The sequence below is a fragment of the Mastomys coucha genome, unplaced genomic scaffold (genome assembly GCF_008632895.1).
Source record: "Mastomys coucha isolate ucsf_1 unplaced genomic scaffold, UCSF_Mcou_1 pScaffold15, whole genome shotgun sequence".
In the NCBI taxonomy this organism is placed as follows: domain Eukaryota; kingdom Metazoa; phylum Chordata; class Mammalia; order Rodentia; family Muridae; genus Mastomys; species Mastomys coucha.
The window spans coordinates 77,681,571-77,704,958 of record NW_022196897.1 but is presented as its reverse complement, the minus strand read 5'-3'; the positions used below and the strand labels follow the sequence as shown (position 1 = coordinate 77,704,958).

The 23,388-nt window shown below is 46.1% G+C and overlaps 2 protein-coding genes and 1 non-coding gene across 8 annotated transcripts in view; 1 reads left to right on the top strand and 2 right to left on the bottom strand.

Moving 5' to 3' along the window:
• The first annotated feature begins 4,658 nt into the window (after positions 1 to 4,658).
• On the top strand, positions 4,659 to 16,887 carry F2 (coagulation factor II, thrombin). Of its 2 annotated transcripts, none has more exons than XM_031373580.1 (14): positions 4,659 to 4,798; positions 5,174 to 5,337; positions 5,933 to 5,957; positions 6,174 to 6,224; positions 8,473 to 8,578; positions 8,658 to 8,794; positions 11,046 to 11,363; positions 11,610 to 11,723; positions 11,805 to 11,931; positions 12,828 to 12,995; positions 13,319 to 13,492; positions 13,654 to 13,835; positions 16,359 to 16,429; positions 16,558 to 16,803. In XM_031373580.1, exons 1-14 carry the CDS (start codon positions 4,720 to 4,722, stop codon positions 16,696 to 16,698), a joined length of 1,857 nt encoding a protein of 618 aa, XP_031229440.1. In that variant the 5' UTR covers positions 4,659 to 4,719; the 3' UTR covers positions 16,699 to 16,803. The 2 variants fall into 2 exon arrangements, with proteins under 2 accessions (XP_031229440.1, XP_031229441.1); XM_031373581.1 differs by having other exon boundaries at positions 4,720 to 4,750; positions 16,558 to 16,887.
• On the bottom strand, positions 7,360 to 7,515 carry LOC116092704. The gene has a single exon (XR_004119430.1). It is a non-coding gene; the product is annotated as a small nucleolar RNA SNORA62/SNORA6 family (small nucleolar RNA).
• Positions 16,888 to 20,223: 3,336 nt separating the features above from the next.
• Ckap5 (cytoskeleton associated protein 5) overlaps positions 20,224 to 23,388 on the bottom strand; it is a 92,056-nt gene continuing 88,891 nt past the window's right edge. For all 5 annotated transcript variants that reach the window (XM_031371005.1, XM_031371010.1, XM_031371006.1 and 2 more), the window contains 2 exons: positions 21,084 to 21,235; positions 20,224 to 20,929 (listed from right to left, as the gene is read on the bottom strand). In XM_031371005.1, coding sequence (XP_031226865.1) covers positions 20,687 to 20,929; positions 21,084 to 21,235 — 395 coding nt within the window. In that variant the 3' untranslated portion in view covers positions 20,224 to 20,686. The remainder of the gene's footprint in view (positions 20,930 to 21,083; positions 21,236 to 23,388) is intronic.

Here is a 23,388-nt window from a genome sequence, read left to right as displayed (position 1 = left end):
GATTTGAACTCATGACCTTCCAAAGAGCAGTCGGTGCTCTTCCCCACTGAGCCATCTCACCAGCCCAGCAATGTCCATTCTTGAAAAGACTGATTGCTGGTATTGGTTTTGATTTGAGACAGTGTATCAATGTGTGCCTGATGCCTGAAACTCAGTGTGAGTCCAGGCTAGCCTTAAGTTTATATGAATCTCTTGCCCTAGCCCCCGCACCAGGTGTTGAGGTATAAGCCACACACCTGCCAAGCGATTCTTTTTTTTTTTTTTAAAGGTTTATTTATTTATTTTATGTGAGTACACTGCTGTCATCAAACATACCAGAAGAAGGCATCTGGTCCTATTACAGATGGTTGTGAGCCACCATGTGGTTGCTGGAAATTGAACTCAGGAACTCTAGAAGAGCAGTCAGTGCTCTTAACTGCTGAGCCATCTCTCCAGCCCCCGCCAAACGATTCTTGTTTGTTTGTTTGTTTGTTTGTTTTTTCGAGACAGGGTTTCTCTGTGTAGCCCTGGCTGTCCTGGAACTCACTCTGTAGACCAGGCTGGCCTCGAACTCAGACATCCGCTTGCCTCTGCCTCCCAAGTGCTGGGATTAAAGGCGTGCACCACCACTGCCCAGCTCCGCCAAACGATTCTTAATAATTTGGTATATACTAAGATGGAATTCTTGCCATAGGACCAATCCTGTGAAAGCATTTCTGGACACCTCCTCATAGATTTCAGCTTACCTATATGGTTATGGAACCCCAAATTAAAAAGTGTAGGTTTGAGCTAGATATTGTGGCTTGCACCTACAGCCCCAGCACCTGGGAGGCTGAAGCAGGAGAATCAAGAATGAACTATTATTGTGTGTATGTATGATGTGTGTTAACATGTGTGTGCCAAGGCATATGTGGACAACCTTGTGGAATCAGTCCTGTCTTTACACCTTTATGTAGGTTCTGGGGATCAAAGTTAAGTTGCCAGGTTTGTGCTGTTTGGTGATTAGTTTTAGTTCTCAACTTGACACAATCTATAGTCACCTTGATAAAGAATCTCAATGGGGGATTGTCTAGAGAAGGCTGATTTGTGGGCATGTTGCAGGGGAGGTTATTTTGATTGTGTTGAGGTTGAAAGATCTGCCCACTATAAGTGGCACCATTCCCTAGATGGGATCCTGAACTCTGTACGAGTAGATAAAGTGAACTGAAGACAAGTGTGCATTAGCCCATTGCTGCTGACTATAGATGCCATGTGACCAGCTAGCTATCTCAAGCTTCTGATGGGTAGCTGTATCTCAGTGATGGACTATAATGTGGAACTAGGAGGTAAATAAACCCCTTCTCTCCTAAATTGCTTTTGTCAAGATGTTTTATCGCAGAAACAGAAAGGAAACTGGGGCATATGGCAAGTGCCTTTGCCTGCTGGGCCACCTAACTGGCCCTTTATTATTTCATTTTTCAGTAGCGTCTCACTATACAACTAGGGCTGAAAGACACCCACTTCTGCTTCCTAACACAGGTATTCCCTCTATACCCAACTTAGAAGCTTTTACCTATTCACTAACCAACAACCACCAAAGAGAAGGTGGAGAGAGAAAGGAAAAAGAGGAGGCACAGTGTCATCAGTTAGCAGGAAATATAAGTTAAGACAATGACACTCATCAATTAAAATGCTTCCTATACACTTGGGAGGCAGAGGCAGGCGGATTTCTGAGTTCGAGGCCAGCCTGGTCTACAGAGTGAGTTCCAGGACAGCCAGGGCTGCACAGAGAAACCCTGTCTCGAAAAAAAAAAAAAATGCTTCCTATAAAATTAAAGTTGTTAAGAATATGAGCATCTGAAACCCTCAAACCTCGTCACTTAGAGTGTAAACTAGTACAAGCACTTGGAACAGATATCCATTGTAGGTTCTTAAGTAAATCCTATGTCTGCTTTATGCCCAGAAAGTCCCATTCCCTGGGCATTTACCCAATGGGAGTAAGTGCTGAGTTATGCAAAAACGTGTATTCTAAGGCTGGAGAGAGCAGTTAAGAGCACTGACTGCTCTTCCAGAGGTCCTGAGTTCAATTCACAGCAACCATCTGCAATGGGATCTGATGCCCTCTTCTGGTGTGTCTGAAGACAGCTACAGTGTACTCAACGTATGTAAAAATGAATAAATAAATCAATCTTTTTTTAAAACAAGTGTATTCGGGCTGGCAAGACGGCTCAGTGGGTAAGAGCACTGACTGCTCTTCCAAAGGTCCTGAGTTCAAGTACCAGCAACCACATGGTGGCTCACAACCACCCATAATGAGATCTGACGCCCTCTTCTGGCACATCTGAAGACAGCTACAGTATACTTATGTATAATAATAAATAAATCTTTTAAAAAAAAAGTGTATTCAAGAATATTCCAAGGGGGCCAGTGGGATAGCAGAGGTAAGAGCTTCCCGTGCAAACCTGAGGACCTGAGTTTGCTCCCCTGAAGCCACAGTGGAGGAGAGTGTTGAGTCTCCAAACTTATCCTCTGACCTTCATGAACACTCTATGATATGTGCCCCTGTCTTTTCTATACCTCTCTCTCACACACACACACATACATAATCAAATCAATACAATTACAAAAAATTAACTTCATAGCATCCCAAAACTATAAGTTCATTCAAATACACATTGACAGATGAATCAGAAAAATAAAACTGGGTGAGGTAGCACCCATGACTGCCTTGGGTTCAAGGTCAGCTCCAGGTACAGCAAGACTCTGTCTCTAAAATCCACCAGGACACCTACAGACAAGACAGTTAGGCAATGTGTAGTATCCATCAAAGAACTGAACATCATGGCACAGAGGGCAGCTCTGAGAAACATCAGGTACGATGGACCCATAAAACTATGTGAGCCAGAGGAGACATTAATGGCAGAGCAGATGCCATTAAGTCATGCCTCTGTGGAGTGCTGGGATTATAGGTGTGACCACTACATTCAGCTGCATAGGTTTTTTGAAAGTGATTTTTTTAGCCAGGCATTAGTGGCCATACCTTTAATCCCAGTACTCAAGGGGCACGGGCAGGGCAGGTGGATCTCTGAGTTTTAGGCCAGCCTGATCTACAGAGTTAGTTCCAAGATAGCCAGGACAACATAGAGCAAGCCTGTTTAAAACAAAAAACAAAAAATTGTTTTTTGAAATTGTAGCTGGAGAGATGGCTTCAGTGATTAAGAGCACTTACTGCTCTTGCAGAGGATCCAAATTTGCCTTCTAGCACCCACACTGGGGGCTCCTAACTGCCTGAACTCTAGCTCCAGGGAATCTGGCCTCTGGCTGCCTCAGGTACCAGCACTCACATGCATTACCCACACACAGACATACACACATAATTATTAAACAAAAAATTTAGGGGGCTGGCGAGATGCCTCAGGGAGTAGGAGCACTGACTGTTCTTCTGAAGGTCCTGAGTTCAAATACCAGCAACCACATGGTGACTCACAGCCACCCGTGATGAGGTATGATGCCCTCTTCTGATGCATCTAGGGATAGCTGCAGTATTCTTATGTATAATAATAGATCTTTGGGCCAGAGTGAGCAGAGCAGACTGGACTGACTGGAGCAAGCAGAGCTGACCTGAGTGAGCAAGTTCCTAAAATTCAATTTCCAACAACCACATGAAGGCTCACAACCATCTGTACAGCTACAGTGTATTCACATACATAAAATAAATAATAAATAAATCTTTTTTAAAAAATTTAAAAAAGAAAATTGTAATATATGTGATATGTGTTCTATATGTATACTATGAAAACACATAGGAAGTAGGCTGCTCAGAAATTATGCCGACTGTGAGAGCTCCAGTCCCCAACTCTCTGCCAACCCTTTCCCCAGACTGTACATGACCCCAGCCCTGATAAAGTTAAGGCAAAGCAGGAGTCCCTGCCTCCCGGGTGTGGGTGTACCTGCTCTTTGTCCCTCTGTTCTATTTAGACCCAGGACTAATATTTACCTTGTAAATAGGCAATGGGGGAGGGTGAGAAGCAAGCTTAGAGTTGTGTAGAACTAGGAGCCTTAAGAGTCTGGTGTAGTGCACACAGGTTGGGAGGGAAGGGGCTGTGTCAGGGAGACCCGGAGAAGTGGGCCAGCGCCTGTGCTGGGGCAGATTGAAGAAGACAGCTAGAGGCCACAAGGCCCTCCCCACACTACCACCCACAGCACCATTAGAGGAGAAGAAAGAGGAGCCACCTCCTGGCTGAGAGCTACCCTGTCTCATAGTGCAAAGAGAGAGCTTGCCTGGTCACACCTATCTCTATTCCTTATGTCTATGCACATGTCTGCTATTCAGTAAGCACTGTGTGTTGTGTGCTCTACGTTGGTAAGCTCTTTCAGTTCTCAACACGAAGCATTACACCTACTGCACAAGGAGAAAACCATAGTGTGTGGATGTGGAGAGTTTTGCACCATCCCTGTTGGCGGGGATGAGAAGGAGCCTTCGGAAGGACTTACTGATCCACATTTACCCACATAATGAATGGGAGGGGTTGGATGATGGTCTTCTCTATATGATTTTTCTCCCCAAGAACATCCACCCCTGCTTCCAGGAGAGCCTGTCCTCTTAAATGTCGGGGGTGGACCCTAGGATTATTACCTACCCATTTGTCCCCAAGGCCCTGATCTGCTGACCTCTCCCTTGCCACTGATTTCTTCACATTGGTTCAATATTAACCCAGAGAGAGTCAGGACAATCCCTCAGATCCCAGGAGCTGACACACTATGTCGCACGTCCGCGGCCTGGGCCTACCTGGCTGCCTGGCTCTGGCTGCCCTGGCTTGCCTGGTGCACAGCCAGAATGGTAAGGGGCACTTGGAGGCCTCGGGCAGGATAGAGGATGTGGGAAAGGCCTGAGGGTTGGGGTTTCCTGCCTAAGAACAGAGAACACAGGGATAGTCAGGAGGTGGACCTCAGACCAGAGTGTCCAGCTCTATAGAGAAGGAGTCATGTGTGTGGTTCAGGTAGGAGGGCATCACTTCTGTCTTCCAGAATGGAGGATAGGGCTACCGATGAAAGGCAGATGATTCACAGACTATGTCCAGTGGCCTTCTGAGTACCTTCCTCATCCCCTATGTCCCCTCTTGGAAGCTAGCAGGCCAGCCAGCTTCCTATCCCTAATGGTTAAGATAGCCAGGCTTCCAGAGGCGATTTCCCATGCCCCTGCCCCCTGCTGCAGTGTTCCTGGCCCCTCAGCAAGCACTATCGCTGCTCCAGCGGGTCCGCAGAGCCAACAGCGGCTTCCTGGAGGAACTCCGAAAGGGCAACCTGGAGCGTGAGTGCGTGGAAGAGCAGTGCAGCTATGAGGAGGCCTTTGAGGCACTGGAGTCTCCCCAAGAAACGGTGAGCCCCGCAACACGGCCTGCTAGGAGGCAGGGCAAGTAGACAAGGAGCAGGCCTGGGCTCCCTCTTCGGAGGAGTGCTGAACCACAGGTGGCGGGAGCAGGAAGCATCCGGGTTCTTTCCCTTTTTCGACTTTCACTTCTATTCGGACTCTTGTCTCCTTGGGCTGCAAGATGGACACCCAAATCTGTCTTGGGGTCGGTAGGCGCAGCCTGTCACAGTGAGGCTCATGACATGAGGGGAGCTCGTCAGCTTCAGCAGCCAGCTATAGTGCGGCTCTGGGTTGTCTGGTGTTTTGCTTAAGCCTTTCCGCCATTTTTGTGTTCCCTTGTGTGCCCACTGGCCATGGGGCTCTGTTGCAGCCCATTCCCTTCTGAGGGGTGGAGGGGAGGATGCATTTTTGTCTCCTCCAGCATGGAGGAGATCCCGTTTAGTCAAGGGTGCCGGGGGCTCTCTCTCTTCACATATTTTCTCCTTTTGGAAGCCAAAGTAGGAGACTAAAGCTGGGGTCAGGTGGTAAGGGAAAGACATAATGCCTACTAACCAAGTAGAACCCCATCCTGCCGTAGTCTCACCCCCATACCTTACTTTGCAGGACGTGTTCTGGGCCAAGTACACAAGTGAGTGGCCAGTAAGGTTTGCCCAAGGAAGGGTGGCTGGGGGGCTCCAGCTAAAGAATGTCCTCTCCTCCAGAACTTGCTGTTGCATAAAGCACACCCGCCACCCGCTCTGCCCTCCCCCCATCCCATCTCTTACCCTGCTTTTATCATTCCATCACCTGTTCCCACCCTGTCCTCACAGCGATACCAAACGTTATTTCTGCTTTTTGTTTTCAGTGTGTGATTCAGTGAGGAAACCTCGAGAGACTTTGATGGACTGTCTGGAAGGTGGGGAGCAGACTCTGTGTGGGTGGGTGGTGCGGAAGCCTGAGAGAAAGAAATTGCTGACTGGTCAAGTGATATTTCCAATGCCTGACATTTCCTCTTTGTCCTTGGTCGAGGATGTCTTTGCAGGTGGCCATGTGCCTGGCATGTAACGAGACTGTTGGAGGAATGAATGGATAATTAATCTCAGGGCCTAACTCTTGGGGCCTGACTGCATTTCTGTTCAGAGCTCTTGTCTTACTAATTCATTCTCCACAACGTTTTTGTTTTGTTTTTGAGACAGGGACTCCTACAGCCCAGGGTGGCTTCGAACCTGCTAGGTGCTTAGGATGACCCTGGACCCCTGATCCTTCCATTTCCACCTCCCCAGGGCTGGGATTCTGGCATATGCCTCCATGGCAGCTGCCATCCTCCAAACCTTCAGAAGACTCCCCATTACGCACAGGCTCTTAGCTAGGAAAACTTTGCCTGTCCGGCTTTGACTTTTTCTTCTAGACCCCCAAGAAGTAGGTCAGGACCAGTAAACCTGTCAAGATGTCTTAGTCCTTGTCTACTTTGTTCCTTCTCTGGAGTAGTCAACAGTCTCCACTGAAAACCCTGTCCCCCCAGGGACCTCGCTGAGTCTTCAGGGAGCAGCCTCCCTCCACAGTGTTCTGAATATATCTTTATTCTAATGATAAGTTCCACTATAGACAGGGAGCTCTTTAAGGGCTTTTGTTCCCTTCCTTCCTTCTTTCCTTCCTTCCTTCCTTCCTTCCTTCCTTCCTTCCTGACTTCCTTCCTTCCTGACTTCCTTCCTTCCTGACTTCCTTCCTTGAGTCAGGGTCTCTTGTAGCCTAGGCTGACTTTGAAGTCCTGATTCCCCCCACCCTTCACAAGCAACTGAGTGCTGGACCTACACACCTGCACCACTGTGCTCAGCTCAAAGCCCCACTTCTTTCAATATTTGTTTGTTTGTTTTGTTTTTTCAAGACAGGGTTTCTCTGTATAGCCCTGGCTGTAGACCAGTCTGGCCTTAAACTCAGAAATCCACCTGCCTCTGCCTCCCAAGTATTGGGATTAAAGGCAAGCGAAGATGGTGAATACTTTTTTTTTATTTATTTTTTATTTTTTATTTTTTTTATATATTATTTTTTACGAATGTGGCAGTGACCACTACCAAACTCCAGTCACAGAGGCAAGCTCTAGTGATGTTAGCGAAAATCCTGCCATAAATTCAATGTGGCACACTTCTGACACTCAGAAGTTCACTGGCCAAGACTGGCCTCCACCCTGAGCTTTAATAGTGTGCAGGGTGAATATTTTTTAAGACTGTTTTTTTCTATTCAGCCTTGCTTGTCTTGTAACTTGCTGGCCTGGAACTACACCTGCCACTGCCTCCTGAATACTGGGACTAAAGGCATGCACCACCACGCCTATACTTGTCTTTTTATTGTAAGATAAGTGGATATTTGCCTGCATGTACATTTGTATACCACTTATGTGTCTAGAATTCCAGAGGCCAGACAAGGGCATTAGATCCCATGGAACTGAACTTAGAGACCTTGTGTGCTGCCATGTGGGTGCTAGGAATCAAACTCTGGTTCTCTGGAAAAGCAGCCAGTGCTCTTAACTGCTGAGCCATCTCTCCAGCCTTCATACTTTAATTACTTACTCAGAAGATATTAACTCAGCCTTCCCTGTGTGCCAGGCACTGTGTTGGTGTCAGGTGCTGGGGATTCCTTTTGTAGATAGGGTCTAAGTGAGGATGAACTGGCCTTGAACTCTCCTTGTACCTCTGCTTGCTGAGAGCCTGAGTTACAGGAGGTGACGACACCAAATAGGTGCTGGGGAAATTAAAAGCATGGAAAAGTTCTGGGTTTTAAAGAACTCACAATCGTAGGGTAACAGAAATACCACAGGGATTCCTGGAAAGGCCAGGTGAGAACAGAAAGAGCAGCTGGCTTGTCGGCAGAATCAGAAATGGTTTCCCAGAAGTTCTGTTTACCTGGCCTTGTGGGATGAGCTAGTGAACAAACCTGAGAGAATTCCAAGCGTGGAAACTGTGTGCAAAGGCCCTAAGATAACAAGGGCAGGAGACAGGGGTTGTCACGTGGCTGTTGTGGAGTGGACAGAACAGCTGCAAAGGAGTGAGAGGAGTTACAGATGTCGGGCTAGAGAGAGCCTGGGGCCAGTGGGCAGACAACGTGTTAACAGAAGATTGGGGGATGTCTTTGGGGTCTGACGTAGACTCAGGTGTGTGTCTCCGTAGGTCGCTGTGCTATGGATCTGGGTTTGAATTACCGTGGGACTGTGAATGTCACTCATACCGGTATCGAGTGCCAGCTGTGGCGGAGCCGCTATCCTCACAAGCCTGAGTGAGTGCTGGGAAGGCCAGGAGGGGAAGCAAAAACACACCCAGGAGGCACAGGTTCCCTGAGCATCCTTCTCTTCCAGAATTAACTCCACAACCCATCCTGGGGCAGACCTGCAGGAGAACTTCTGTCGCAATCCAGACAGCAGTACCACGGGACCCTGGTGCTATACCACAGATCCTACTGTTCGCAGAGAGGAATGCAGTGTCCCTGTCTGTGGTGAGCTGGGGCCAAGCAGCAGTCCATGGTCAAGGCCCAGGGGTTTATGTCATAAGGCCTGGTAATCTTGAATGGGCATCACTATGCTGGCCACCTTCAAAGCAAGGGGAAAGAGTTACAAACTGAAAGGGCCCGATAACCAGGGCATTTGGGAGACTTGGGCAGGCTGCCTGTCACCTCTTTTTCTCCCTCCCTCTTGGGTCCTCTTTTTCTCCCTCCCTCTTGGGTCCCTCATGCTTCAGGCTGTGCCTCTTTTCAAACAACTTTTTTTGTGTCCTGCCAAGGTATTTGCTCTAGGAAATCCTCCTAGATCACTTCAGTCACATGCCTTTCCCAAACCCCTACCATAGAGGAAGCATCTAAGGCTCTATTCTGGTTGATTCTTGTGATTAGTTCCCATGGTTACCTAGTTGTAGCCACAGTAATGCTGCAGAACAAACATCCATATCTGAAGGGCATGCCACAGCAAGTGTTTCTTTCTTACAACATGGAGGCATGGCTAGAGGATGCTCTCAGCTGCACTCACCAGCATGTGTATGGTGAGAATGGATGGGAAGACAGTGTTCCATCCATAATCGCTGGGCCGATGTGGAGGGTTGTGCTATGAATGGTGGATCCAGCCGAACCCAATTGCTTGCTCCCCTTGTACTGGGGTTGAGCAGTTCCTTGAGGGAGTCCCTCCATTCCTTGATGACAGCAGAAGTGTAGAACAGAAGTGGTCTTTGAAGGCCTGTGATTTAGAGCTGACAGTCAGTCCTGCCTGCATTCCATTGGCAGAATGAGCCATATGACCAAGGCCAAAGTCAAGAAGTGAAATATTGTCTGCTACAAAACCACAGAGTAAAGGATATGAATATAAGTGGTGAATTCATACCATGGGCTAGGAATGTGGTTTAGTGGTAAAGAGTTTTGCTAGAATGCACAGGGTCCTAGGTTCAACTCCCCTTACCCTATACACCCTCCACAAAAAGATTGGTTCAGTAGTGCAGGCCTATGATCCCAACTACTGGAGATGCTGAGGCCAGGAAGATCCAAAGTTCAAGCCCTGGGTTAGAGACATGGCTCAGCAGTTGAGAGTACCTGCTTCCCTTGTAAAGGGCCATAACTCAGGGCTTGGCACCCATGAAATTACTACTTGTAACTTCAACTCCAGGGGAATCTCACAGTCTTTTGGCAAACATCTCCACATATGCAAGTGCACACACACACACACACACACACACACACACACACAAACACACACACCTTACAAATACACATATCTATAGCACAAGAGACATGAATAAAAATGAAAAAAAAATCTTTGTTTTAAAGTTCAAGACCTGCTTAGGTGACAGTGAATTCAAGGCCAGCCTAAGCAGCTTAGTGAGACCCCGTCTCAAAATAAAAAGAGGCCCAGGAGCTGTAAATTAGTGGTGGAGAATGCCCCTTCTCTAGCTGCTGGTTCAGAGCAGGTTCTTTGTCAGCTGTGTTCCACCTGAGATAGCCCTTAAAGCGAATCACCAGTGATCTTTAAAACAAAACAAAACAAAACAAACAAAAAACACCAGCTGCCTAGCTAGACTGCCTCTGTCCATGTTTGTGGGACATATGTTGCAGACTTGTGGAAGCTGACCTTTGAGCTTACACCATGGTCCGCACAGACCTTTCTAGCAGACCCAACAACCTTTCTGCTATGTCCAATTGAAACTTGAAATCTGAGCCAGGTGGTGGTAGTGGTGGTGGTGCACACCTTTAATCTCAGTTCCTGGGAAGCTGAGGCAGGTGGAGCTCTGTGAGTTCCAGGACAGCCTGGTCTACACAGTGAGTTCCCGTGCAGCCAATGCTACAGAGAAACCCTGTCTCAAAAACCAACCAAACAAAAAGACCCACCAAAAAAAAAAAAAAAAAAAAAACCTTAAAAACAAAGCAGCCCCCCAAAGCAACAAAGCTTTATACAAATGGACTCCAGGCAGTCACTAAGTCACTACCAATAGACTGAAGATGGTCTGGGTGTCCAGGAGGAGGCCCTGGCTGCTTATCATGTTGACTTATTATGCACCAGATACTTCTGCGGTGTATATTACATTCTTTGGTCAACTTTCTTTGGTCAACTATCGGGTAAGATTGTTTGAAGGGAAGTTGCTGAGGTTACGGGTGTTTAAACTGCCTGAAGTCACACAGGAGTAATCCACCAGGACAGGGATTCAAATCTCCCTCCGGTCTTCATGTCATTTCCCCCAACTTTGCCTTCTGTATCCTTCTTCACCAGGCCAGAAGGGCCGTAACACAGTGGAGATGACTCCTCGCTCAGAAGGTCCCAAGGGGAACCTGTCACCTCCACTGGGACAGTGCCTCACTGAGCGTGGCCGTCTATACCAGGGGAACTTGGCTGTGACAGCACTTGGGTCCCCCTGCCTGGCCTGGAACAGCTTACCAGCCAAGACCCTGAGCAAGTACCAAGACTTCGACCCCGAGGTGAAACTCGTGGAAAACTTCTGCCGCAATCCAGACTGGGATGAGGAGGGCGCATGGTGCTATGTTGCAGGGCAGCCTGGCGACTTTGAATACTGCAGCCTCAACTACTGCGGTGAGCAGAGCTCATAGAGCAGGGCTTGGGCAAGACCAAAGACTAGTGGGTTTCTTACAGCCTTACAGAAACCTGTCTAGGGGTAGGTCCTATTCTTGTTTCATAGATGAGTAGACGGAGGCTCTGAGAAATTGTTGGCTGGTCACCGAGGTTTGCCTAGGCTCTTAACCTCGGAGTTAAACGCCCTCCAATTCCCCTGGGGTCTTGGGAAGGTCTGAGGTCCCAGCCACTGCCGGGTCTCTACAGAGGAGGCGGTGGGAGAGGAGAACCATGATGTGGACGAGTCAATCGCAGGACGCACCACCAATGCGGAGTTCCACACATTCTTCGATGAGAAGACCTTCGGCCTTGGGGAGGCAGGTGAGACACCCACGTTTCAGTGGCATGCGAGGCTGGAGGCCAGGATGGGCCGGCCCCTCACCGTTCTGTCTTGCTCTGCAGACTGTGGTCTGCGGCCTTTGTTCGAGAAGAAGTCGTTGAGTGACAAAACGGAAAAGGAGCTTCTTGACTCTTACATAGAGGAGCGCATCGTGGAGGGCTGGGATGCTGAGAAGGGTATCGCGCCTTGGTGCGTCCTGGACTGATCTACAGGCCTGCCTCACCCACGGCCGCTACAGGACCTGGCTCCACAGATGACGCTAGCACCCACCCTCTAATTTTCCCCAGAGCTACCTCAGCCAGCTTTGCCATGTCTTCCAAGTAGATGTCAGAGATAAGGCCCAGCAAGCTTAAATGACTCATCCTCAGGCACTCTGCATAGTCAGGACTGTATCCAATTCTGACTCTGAGCTGTGCTAAACTATATGAAATCTACACCGAAAGAGCTCTGGTCCTCTAGGGCAGCCAAGTCAATCTGAGATTTGAGCCCTGGAAGCAACCCTGTCCTACTATCTGTCTGTCTGTCTGTCTGTCTGTCTGTCTGTCTATCTAGCTATCTATTTTCTTTCTTTCTTTTATTTTTATTTTCTTGGGGAGGGAAGATCTTATATAGCAGAGGCTGACCTTGAACTTCTGATGCTCCTTTTTTTAAAAAAAATTATTTATTATTATATGTAAGTACACTGTAGCCTTATTTATTTATTTATTTATTGGTTTTTTTGAGACAAGGTTTCTCTGTATAGCCCTGGCTGTCCTGGAGCTCACTCTGTAGACAAGGCTGGCCTCGATGTAGCCGTCTTTAAACACTTCAAAAGAGGGTGTCTGATCTCATTACGGATCATTGTGAGCCACCATTATAGTTGCTGGGATTTGAACTCAGGACCTTTGGAAAAGCAGTCAGTGTGCTCTTACCCACTGAGCCATCACACCAGCCCCACTTCTGTTGCTCCTTGCTTCCATTTCCCAAGTGCAAGGATTACAGGCTTGAGACACCATCCTAGCCCAGTTCTTCATCTAAGCTCTTTTTCCATTTCTAAGGCTGTTAGGGACTGGGCTCCAGCTCCTAATGCACTCTGTTTCCCATAGGCAGGTGATGCTTTTTCGGAAGAGTCCCCAAGAGCTGCTGTGTGGGGCCAGCCTTATCAGTGACCGATGGGTCCTCACTGCTGCCCACTGTATTCTGTACCCACCCTGGGACAAGAATTTCACTGAGAATGACCTCCTGGTGCGCATTGGCAAGCATTCCCGAACCAGGTATGAAGCTAATAGCTGATGGTGATTGGCTGAGTTCTGAGTGCTCATAGGGGGCTCTGGGGACTTTGGGGCCATGGGACCCACATGCATGATCTGTCAGCATCCCCACTGGGAAAGCCCATATGGCCATGCCCTGGCCCACTCCAGACACCAGGACATGGTCCAGGTGGGAGTCTCTTTAAACTGTGACTGTTGTAACAGTACATGTAGCAATGTGCTCATCTCTGTCTGTGGGCCTGTGTGACTCAGAAGACTATGTGTGACTGTGCTCAGTTAGCTGAGGATCTCTTATCAGTGGTCCTTCTCTGTTGGGGTCTGCACAGATATGAGCGGAATGTTGAAAAGATCTCCATGCTGGAAAAGATCTACGTACATCCCAGATATAACTGGCGGGAGAACCTAGACAGAGACATCGCTCTGCTCAAGCTAAAGAAGCCCGTACCCTTCAGTGACTATATTCATCCCTTGTGCTTGCCGGACAAGCAGACAGTAACCAGGTCGGCCGGCACTAGGGCCTCGGTTGTGATTTGGCCTGGGCTCTGAATCTTGGGGCCTGACACACATTTGCAGGGCTCAGTTCCATGGTTATGAATGCAAAAGTCATTTTCTAGAGGGCTGTCAGGGATAATTCTCATCAGGTCCCTCTCTTTCCCTAAAGCTTGCTCCAGGCTGGTTATAAAGGGCGAGTGACAGGCTGGGGCAACCTTCGGGAGACATGGACAACCAACATCAACGAGATACAGCCCAGTGTCCTGCAGGTGGTGAACCTGCCCATTGTAGAGCGGCCAGTGTGCAAGGCCTCCACCCGGATACGCATTACTGACAACATGTTCTGTGCCGGTAAGGCTTTCTGCCTTGGGCCAGGGAAACAGCTGGGACAGGGGTTGGCAGGTCTGGGATGTGGTATAGGTACACACCTGGGCACTTACAAGTCAGAAGACTCCAGGTAAGTGGCCAAGGCTTTCTCTGAAGGTAAAAAGTTTCCATGCTGTTGAGGTCTGAGGTCTGTGTGTGTGTGTGTGTGTGTGTGTGTGTGTGTGTGAGAGAGAGAGAGAGAGAGAGAGAGAGAGAAGAGAAAGAGAGTGTGTTTGGCCAGTGGTCATTAATACCTGCTTAACCAATCTAGCTCAGCAGAAGTCCTGGGTTCGGTACAAACATTCATTCAGCCACTCAGCACACATGCTTATTGTGTCCAAGACAGCACTCTGAGGGTACACAGCAGGAACCCAAACAGGTGGTCCTGAGGAAACTGCCTTCCTAGAGTAGGGCACGCCAATAAACATATCTAGAGCACCAGTTCTTGACAACAGCTCTGAGGAAAGAACAGAGTGAGGAGACTGTAAGAGACAAGTCAACTAAACCCAGTGGTCAGAGGGGCTGGAGTCGGCCTTTTCTCAAGCAAGTTAAGCAGACTGGAAGAAGTGGATGAGGAATCAGACACAGAGGGAGGGTCTAAACCTGGCTTTGGGGACAGACGCAGGTAAGGGGTCCTGAGGTAGGCAAACACTTGGTTGGCCTGAGGAACCACAGGGAGGCCCATGGAGTTGAAGCCATCCCACAATTCTCACAGGGAATGAGGTGAGAAAAGAGGGCCAGATGTAGTGGTAACATCTGAAACATCAGTGCTCAGGGAGCAGAGGCAGGAGTGTCATGTGTAACTAGAGGCTCATCTGGGCTACCGTAGACCTCTCTGGAGGCAGAGGCAAGGAGGATCTTATAAGCTATGGGGCAGCTAGAACGACACAGAAAGACCCTGTCTCAAACAACAAAACAAAATTCAAGCTAACAAGTAAGCTTCTTGATTTTTTTTTTTTTTTTTTGAGGCAGTGTTTCTCTGTGTAGCCCTGGTTGTCCTGGAACTCACTCTGTAGACCAGGCTGGCCTGGAACTCAGAAATCCGCCTGCCTCTGCCTCCCAAGTGCTGGGGTTAAAGGCATGCACCACCACTGCCCAGTGCATCTTGATATTTTTATTGGGGTTGTATTATGTTCATAAAACATTTGATATTGACTATAATTCCATTTAAAATAAGAACCAAAGTGTTTATTCACTTTAGTGCTGTGAGTTTTCCTATCTTCTCATCTTCTTGGTAGCTTTCTGGAATGGTGGAATGTATTCTATGACCTTTTCGTACTGCAGCCCCTTACTTTATATATGTGTTTCATCTCATACTCTTTTTGAATTAGAAAGTAGTTTTCCTGCCCCCTCTCCACAAAGACTAAGAATTTGACATGTTCAATATTTAGACCTATTATTTTTCTCTCCTGTAACATTAACTCCTACTCTTATCATTTATATATTATGTGTATTTGAGAGAGAGAGTATGGAATATGTATGTGTTGATGTGGGTTCACACATATGTGTAAATACGTGTGGAGTACATGGGTTGAAGTTGGGTGTCTTCCTCAGTCACTCTCCATATTTATCTTTTTATTGAGAGAGAGTCTCATTATGTAGCATTGGCTGACCTGGCATTTGCTCTGTAGTTCAGACTGGCACTGACCTTGGAGATTTGCCTGTGCTTGCATTAAAGCCATGTAGGCTCTGAGTTGTTTAGTAGCTATTGAGATAGGGTTTTACTCTGTAACTTAGACTGGCTCATAGTTTACAACACCCTTGCCTCCCCGCCTTCTAAGTGCGCTTGGCTTACTTAAAACAAACCGAAATCCCAACTTTATTATTACAGTGGTGTTGCAGATTGAACCCACGTCTTTTTTTTTCCTAGATTTTTATTTTTTATGTGTATGAATGTACTGTAGCTGTACAGATGGCCGTGAGCCATCATGTGGTTGCTGAGAATTGAACTCAGGATGGCCCCACTCGCTCCAGTGTAATTCACTGTAGCTGTTTTCAGACACTCCAGAAGAGGGCGTCAGATTTCATTATGGGTGGTTGTGAGCTACCATGTGGTTGCTGGAATTTGAACTCAGGACCTTCAGAAGAGCAATCAGTGCTCTTACACGCTGAGCCATCTCGCCAGCCCCTGAAGGTGTCTTACTAACTAAGGTCTTTTTTTGTGTCTTCCTATGGTCTGGGTAGTTTCCGTGTTTCTACTGATTTGCCTTGTTCTGTTGAAAGATATGTTTCCGTCTTCATTCTATATGTTTTAGATTATATACATATGCATTTTAGTACACTAAATTGAGGTTTGGGTGTTCCTGTAGTTTATTTGAAGGTGTGGTTTGGGGTACAGGAGAGGGCTGTGACTTGGCCAAAGTGGAAACGGAATGGGGCTGGAGTTGAGGCACCTTGACAGGTAAAACCAACATGCTTGCTAAAAGACTAGAAACATAAGGTGAGGAAATGAGGTCACGTGGCTGTAGTTCCTTAAGGGAAGTGACTTCTGAACTCTCCTTTCTCAAGGCTTCAAGGTGAATGACTCCAAGAGAGGAGATGCTTGTGAAGGTGACAGTGGGGGACCTTTTGTCATGAAGGTAAGCTTCTCTAAAGGCCAGAGGTTAGTGGATAATCTCCCAAAGGCAGGGAAGGTTGGGGGCCAAGAATTTGTTTTCAGGAATAGCACCTGGACCTGACTATTGGAAACCCTACCTTTCTTCCTCAGAGCCCCTATAACCACCGCTGGTATCAAATGGGTATTGTCTCCTGGGGTGAAGGCTGCGACCGGAATGGGAAATATGGCTTCTACACTCACGTGTTCCGTCTGAAAAGGTGGATACAGAAAGTCATTGATCAATTTGGATAGGTGGGTGAGGGACCTACAATATGGGATCCTCATTGCAAAATCACAGAAACCAGTCAAAATGTTTTTGTGGTTTGTTTCTGTTCTCAATAAAAGTGATTGTCAGTAGGTCTCAGTGAGCCCAGTGCTGTTGGTGGACAAGTCTCTAGACTAGGCTCTGGAAGAGGTGGGGATGTGGCTAGACAGACAGGTCTGCAAGTAATCCAGTTCCCAGCACAGACTAGCTGAGAGGGGAGGCAGAAGTTGAATTTGTGAATTTATTGAATTTTTTAAAAGAGAATGTTTTATATCCTAACCTTGATGCATTATCCCATTTATTCCTCACAAAAGGGAGGTGTTATTCCTCACAGGAGGTAGGTAGGTAAGTAAATAGATTTGGAGAAGTAACTTATCCAGTTACACATTTAGAATTCAATGCTGTGGGACTGAGGGCATGGCTCAGTGAGTAAAGCCCTGTGCAATCCTGATGACTTGACTTTGGATACCCAGAACCTACCATGTAAAAGCTGGATGTAGAGCCAGGTGGTGGTGGCACACACCTTTAATACCAGCACTCAGGAGGCAGAGGCAGGTGGATCTCTGAGTTAAAGGCCAGCCTAGTCTTCAGAGTGAGTTCCAGGACAGCCAGGGTTACACAGGTAAACTTTGTCTTAAAAAAAAAAAAGTTGATTATGTGAATATGATAGTATACTGGTCTGTAATCCCAGCATCTGTGTATTATACTACATATATAGGATTTATTAGAGTGGTGTACAGGTTGTGGTCCAGCTAGTCCAACAATAGGTATCTTTGAACAGAAAGGCCAAGAATCTGGTAATTGTTTACTCCATGGGGCTACATCTCAGCTGGTCTTCATTCTACATTCTTTAGGGTGAATTTACCCATCTCAAAATGACCCAACTGAGAAATGTTCTTTGAGGCATGCCCATCTGCTTGTGTTGATTCCAGATAACAACCACGATTCTAGTCATGACATCCTACATCTTCCATGTCACCAAAATGGTACACTTATGCCCCCACGTGGCTCAATGTTCAAAGCACTTTTGAGATTACAATGTGATGGTATTTGGGCATGGGCTTCTCACATAACCTCTGAGTTGATGTTCTGTCTCTACTCTTATGTGTGTGGTCTCACTATGTAGCTCTGGCTGTTCTAAAACTCACTATATAGATCAAGCTGGTCTTGAACTCAAGAGACCTGCCTATGCCACTGTGCCCAGCTTCTGTCTCCAATCTTTATTTGCTGTTTTTCTTGGCATTAATACTTGGACAAATTTACGAATTGTGAAGATGTCCTGTCACAGTACATTCTTCAAGGTTACTGTTAACAGGTCACTGGTATGAGATAGAGCAAGTTCCTATCCATAACAATATTAAAGCACTATTTCTATCTAGGACATTTATGGTTAAGTGGACACCACAGCCTGTAACATGGGAAGTAAATTTGTTGACACTGCAGAACTGTATTGAGGAGATGCATCCCTGAGCTCTAAGGCAGGAGTGAAGACTGCAGGTCATGCCCTCGCAGTTTCAGCTTTAGAGCTTCAACCAATATACATGGTTAAAAGTGGGAAGGCCAGGGATACTGATACTGACAGGTAGGTAGATGGATCTCTGTGAGGCCAGCTTGGTGTACACAGTAGTTTCAGCCAGCCAGGACTACATGGTAAGATCCTGTCTGGACAGACAGACAACAACCTCAACTCCCAGTCCTTCTCCCTTTTCTGTCTGCTGAGTCTTCTTATCTACCTGAAGCTTGTCTCCGATTTGAGAGCCTCCTGGCTTAGTCTGCCAAGTGCTAGGATCAGTATTATAGGTGTTTGTCACCATTGTACTGGTTTTCATATTCGGTTTCATTAAGAACAGAGAATTAGGACAAAGTTTCTTGCTTATTCTGTGGTTGTGGTTAACTGAGAATAAACAAACAAATAAATAAATGGACAAAAATGGGGCACACTCTCAGTGACATTACACTTTAGGGGGAAGGTAGACCTCAGACTGGACTCAATACCCAGCTTCCCTTAAATTGGTGACAGAAAACAGTTCACTAACAAGACATGGAGCATCTTGGAAGATGGGTATAGTTAATGTAAATTTTATTTAAGGACTTTAGGGGGAAGGGGTTAAGATATATTGTAGCCTGGGTTGTTGTTGATGTATTCCTTTAATACTAGCACTTTAATAATACCCCCACATAGTGAGACCTGGTCTCAAAAACAAAAGGCAGACAGTGGTGGCGCTCACCTTTAATCTCAGCACTAGGGAGGCAGAGGCAGGAGATCTCTGTGCGTTTAAAGCCAACCTGGTCTACAGAGTGAGTTTCAGGTCTGCCAAAGCTACACAGACCTTGTGTTGAAAGAAACCAAAACAACAAAACCAAATCAAGAATGCACTGTAATATTCAGGCTACTTTCAACATCACTGTCAGGGCTGTAAACTTTGAACACTTAGGTTTTCACATGAACAGTGCCCACTCTAGAGCCCACTTTGCAAATATGTCCTCCCATAGCAGTGAATGCCACCTTCCCTGCTATGAATACTTATTGCTTCACATTCCCCTACAACAAGCAGGGTTAAGTTCAGACAACTTTGGGGCTGGAGAATGGCTCAGTGGTCAAGACCACCGACTGTTCTTCCGAAGGTCCTGAGTTCAATTCCCAGCAACCACATGGTGGCTCACAACCATCCATAACGAGATCTGACTCCCTCTTCTGGAGTGTCTGAAGACAACTACAGTGTACTTACATATAATAAATAAATAAATAAATCTTTAAAAAAAGAAGTTCAGGCAGCCTTGGGCTCACTGGAAAATGGTGACTGGAACCAATAGAGTGTTCACTTGATGGAAAAAAAAAAAATCAAGATTCATTTTCCTTCTATCTTTTATTGCTTGGTATGCCAGCTGAGTAGAAGGTGGACTTGAACAGAAAGTTCCTTAGAGATGTCATGGAGCTTGCCTGTAGTCTCCCCAAGAAACCAAAACCTTTTACTAATGAAGCAGTTTTCTAACTATGGAGGAAGATCCTCCATTTTTCTGGAAGTGAATTTTCATTTCACATTTTTATACTCACTCAACCCAAAGTATGAAGCAATTAGTCTGGACCAAAAGAGACTCAGATATTGAGGCAGGAAAACAGCAAGCTCTCCCAGATGCACCAGGGAACCCAATTCACTTGTGATATGGGAACTGCTGGCCCAAACCAACACCTGAAAACAATCTCATGTCATTGGTACAGCAAAGCAGTAGGATGCATAAATGTCCCTCCAAACAACTGAAGATGACCAGAGGAAGGTCAAAAACCAAGACCTCAAAACAAGGAGGGAGGAGCTTTCTCTGCTCCTTGGGTCTGCATGTGAATATCAGGCCAGCAAGTCTCTCCTGTTTCAACGGAACTACAACCCCAATCTGTGAATTTAGAGAAGGCAGACCTCAGCAGGCCACTAACAAACCCATCTCTACCTGGGCTCAATAAACTGACACAGCTTTCCTTAGGTGACAGAAAACAGTTGTCCAGAACTCCCAGAGCATTTTGGGAAATGGGTATAGTTAATGCAAACTTTATTTATAAAAGACTCTTAAATTAGTTGTCTCATGCCATGCATTCATACAGAATACAGTGTCCCTTCAGGGCTACAGAAGAAGAGCTCACAACTCAAAAGGAACTATTAAAAGAGTTTCTAATGGCTGAAAGCTAGGAAAAATTAGGACAATTTTACAAATGAGCCATTAAAAAAAACGAAGCAAAAAAAGGATATGGAAACTACTCTGAGCTGAGGGAGCAGCTGTTTAGAAGTCTGTACACTAAGCTAACCCACAGTCAGTCTTTAGAAGCAGACCATGTGCAGACTTGAGCCACCACTGCTCTTCCCCATCTGCAGTCTGATACATACAATCAGTTTGTGTACAATGAGGCCTGCAGTGGCTGCTTCACACTATAGGACTTCTAGATTAGTAAACTAAAGCTGCAGAGTGCTGAGGGATGCGGCAGCTTCATTTGCGACTGCTCTTTATTCTCTCCAGTCTCTTTTTCAAGTCATCAATGTTAGTTGTGGAGGAGGAGGAGGTCATGGTTCCTGCAGAGTAGGTCTGGTTGGAATCTAGGTCTGAGTGCTGGTGTTGTTCCCGGGATTCCCGGAGCTGTGAGAGCTTGCTATGGAGCATGTCTGTGGAAGAGGCAACTGGAGGAATTGCTGGTTTGGAGAGCAAAGAGGTCAGTGGAGGTCGGTCATCTTGCTGTTGAGAGAGGACAAGAGAGACACAGGCTAAGTTCAAGGGAAGCAAGCAGTCAAGATACAACTCTTCAGCAGTGTACACCAAGGGCAGGCCATTCTGCTGAGGGTGAACCTGTCGCTCCTCTCCACTTCATTCAGAAAGAAAGGAACAATACCTTTGTGTTGTCAAGACCACACCGCTGCCGGAGAATTTTTAGCCTTTCCAGGTAGACAGATGGCCCCACTTCTTCTCCATTTGTGTTACCTAGAGAGGACACTGTGCTTGTGGGAGTGGGCACACATGTGACCTCCATCTGTGGGGAAATACCTACAGAGGAGAAAATGAAGGAAGCACATGCAGATATCCACATATCCCAACTTCCAGAATGCAATGGTCAATCTATTACCAAAGACAACCAGTAATTTCTAGGGCTCAGTGGAACAGCATATTTTATCATACACAATCTCCTAACAACAACAACAAAAAAAAACCTTAAATGTCTGAATGTCTCCACTGTACTTGAAAACTGAAAAAAATCCACAAAGATCTACCTGGACTTAGTGATGCAGGCTGGTCTCAAATACACAACCTACACTCAGAACTTAAAAGAATTGACACTAAAGGGCTGCCTACTTACACCTTGGTTATATGAAGGCTTATATACCAACAATCACAGAGCTGACACAGGCAATCCAAAGTCCCTAAGCTACTTCTAAGTATATGATGAGTGCCCAACTTAGAAAATGAGGATATCTGGCAGAATCAGTTATGTTTGGGTTGGATGACATAACAGATAGAAGTTTTTCAAATCTAGAGGAAAGAACAAGGAATAGGAACTATCCATCAATATTCTTAGAGAAGAACAACACCAATTGATCTCAATTCCTAAATTTCTAGCAGGGTACAGTCATAAAGTACAACATTTAAAAGACCTAACTTACAGGGCTGAAAAGATGGATCAATGGATAAAGTGTAAAGACAGGAGTCTGAATTCCTAGAATTTAAATAAATGCTCGGTAGGCATATAGCATAGCAGCTGACCGGAGATCTCAGCATGCAGGATACAGAACTAGGAGATTCATGGAGCAAACTGGTTCCAGGTAAAATAGCTGAACCAGTGAGCTCCAGGTTTGAGCAAGAGATCCTGCCTTAATTTATAAAATGGAGAACAATGAGCAATAGAACATTCAACATCATTTCTGGGCTTGCACAAGCTCCTGCAGCTGCACACATGTCCATATACATATAGACATGCCTGTATACATGTGCAAATTAAGAGAAAAACATAAACAAACCAAACTTGGGGCAAGGATATGACTTAGTGCTAGAGACAAGAGTGTTTGTCTAAGGGCTGGCAAAATGGCTCTTCTAGAGGAGCCAGGTTTAAATCCTAGTGTCCACATGGTAGCTCACAACTGTAACTCCAGTTCCAAGGGCTCTGATGCTCATTCTCTTCTGGCCTCCGAGGGCACTGCACAGATATGGTGCACAGACACACAGTAGACAAAACACCCATACAGGAAATAAAAATAAATTTAAAAAGAACACTACAACAAAGAACTCTTGAAATGGGAAAAGGAGGGCTTCTTGTAGTCTACTGTTACTTGGTGTTCTGTTTACCACCCTTATAGAACCTTAAATAGGTTGGAGAGTGGCCATTTATGGTGTCAAAACTCAACTAACTGGGTGAGCCAATAGATGCAGAGAGAGAACCTAAACTACACAAGGTGCACACTTTTGACAGGCGTCAAGCATCTGAGAGGGTGCATTCTGACTGCTCTGCCCTGCCCTGAGGACAAGAACTTCTGCAGCTGTGGCTGCCTTTGGTTTAAGTTTTTTTTTTTTTTTTTTTAAATTTTGGTTTAAGTATTTTTAAAACTGAAACCTCCTTTGTCTTCCTTTGTCTCTGTGAGCAGCGATTTTTATAGTAGCCTTTTCTTTGTGGGGACAGTAATATTTCAGCCTGAACGTTGGCTATGCATTCATTCTAACCATCCCTAAAATAACTGCAGAGTGCCAATTTTGTTCTAGGCAACTAAACAGATAAAAACCTTTTCTGGTAGATCTTTTCTTTCATTCTCTTCTTTAAACAGGGTCTCATGTAACTCAGGATGGTCTCTATGTAGTCAAGGATAACCATAAACTTCTCATCCTCCTAGGATTATAGGCATGCATTATCATGCCCAGTTAAGGGGTGCTAGGGATTGAACCCAATTCTTTTAAAATTTTTTTTTGGTTTTTCAAGACAAGGTTTCTCTATATAGCCCTGGCTGTCCTGGAACTCAACTCTGTAGACCAGGCTGGCCTCGAACTCAGAAATCCACCTGCCTTTGCCTCCCAAGTGCTAGGATTAAAGGCATGTGCCACCACCACCCAGCTGAACCCAATTCTTAGTGCATTCTAAACAAATACTCTACAAACTGAAGTACAGTACTTCATTACCTCCCATGTGGATTTTGTATTTTAGCTGAGAGTGACAG

Excerpts from the sequence above, each read along its gene's own strand:
- F2 (XM_031373580.1), top strand. The coding sequence starts at position 4,720 with ATGTCGCACGTCCGCGGCCTGGGCCTACCTGGCTGCCTGGCTCTGGCT. Across the intron at positions 4,799-5,173 it reads CCTGGTGCACAGCCAGAATG|TGTTCCTGGCCCCTCAGCAA; the intron begins GTAAGGGGCACT and ends CCCCTGCTGCAG. Across the intron at positions 13,836-16,358 it reads TGACAACATGTTCTGTGCCG|GCTTCAAGGTGAATGACTCC; the intron begins GTAAGGCTTTCT and ends TCCTTTCTCAAG.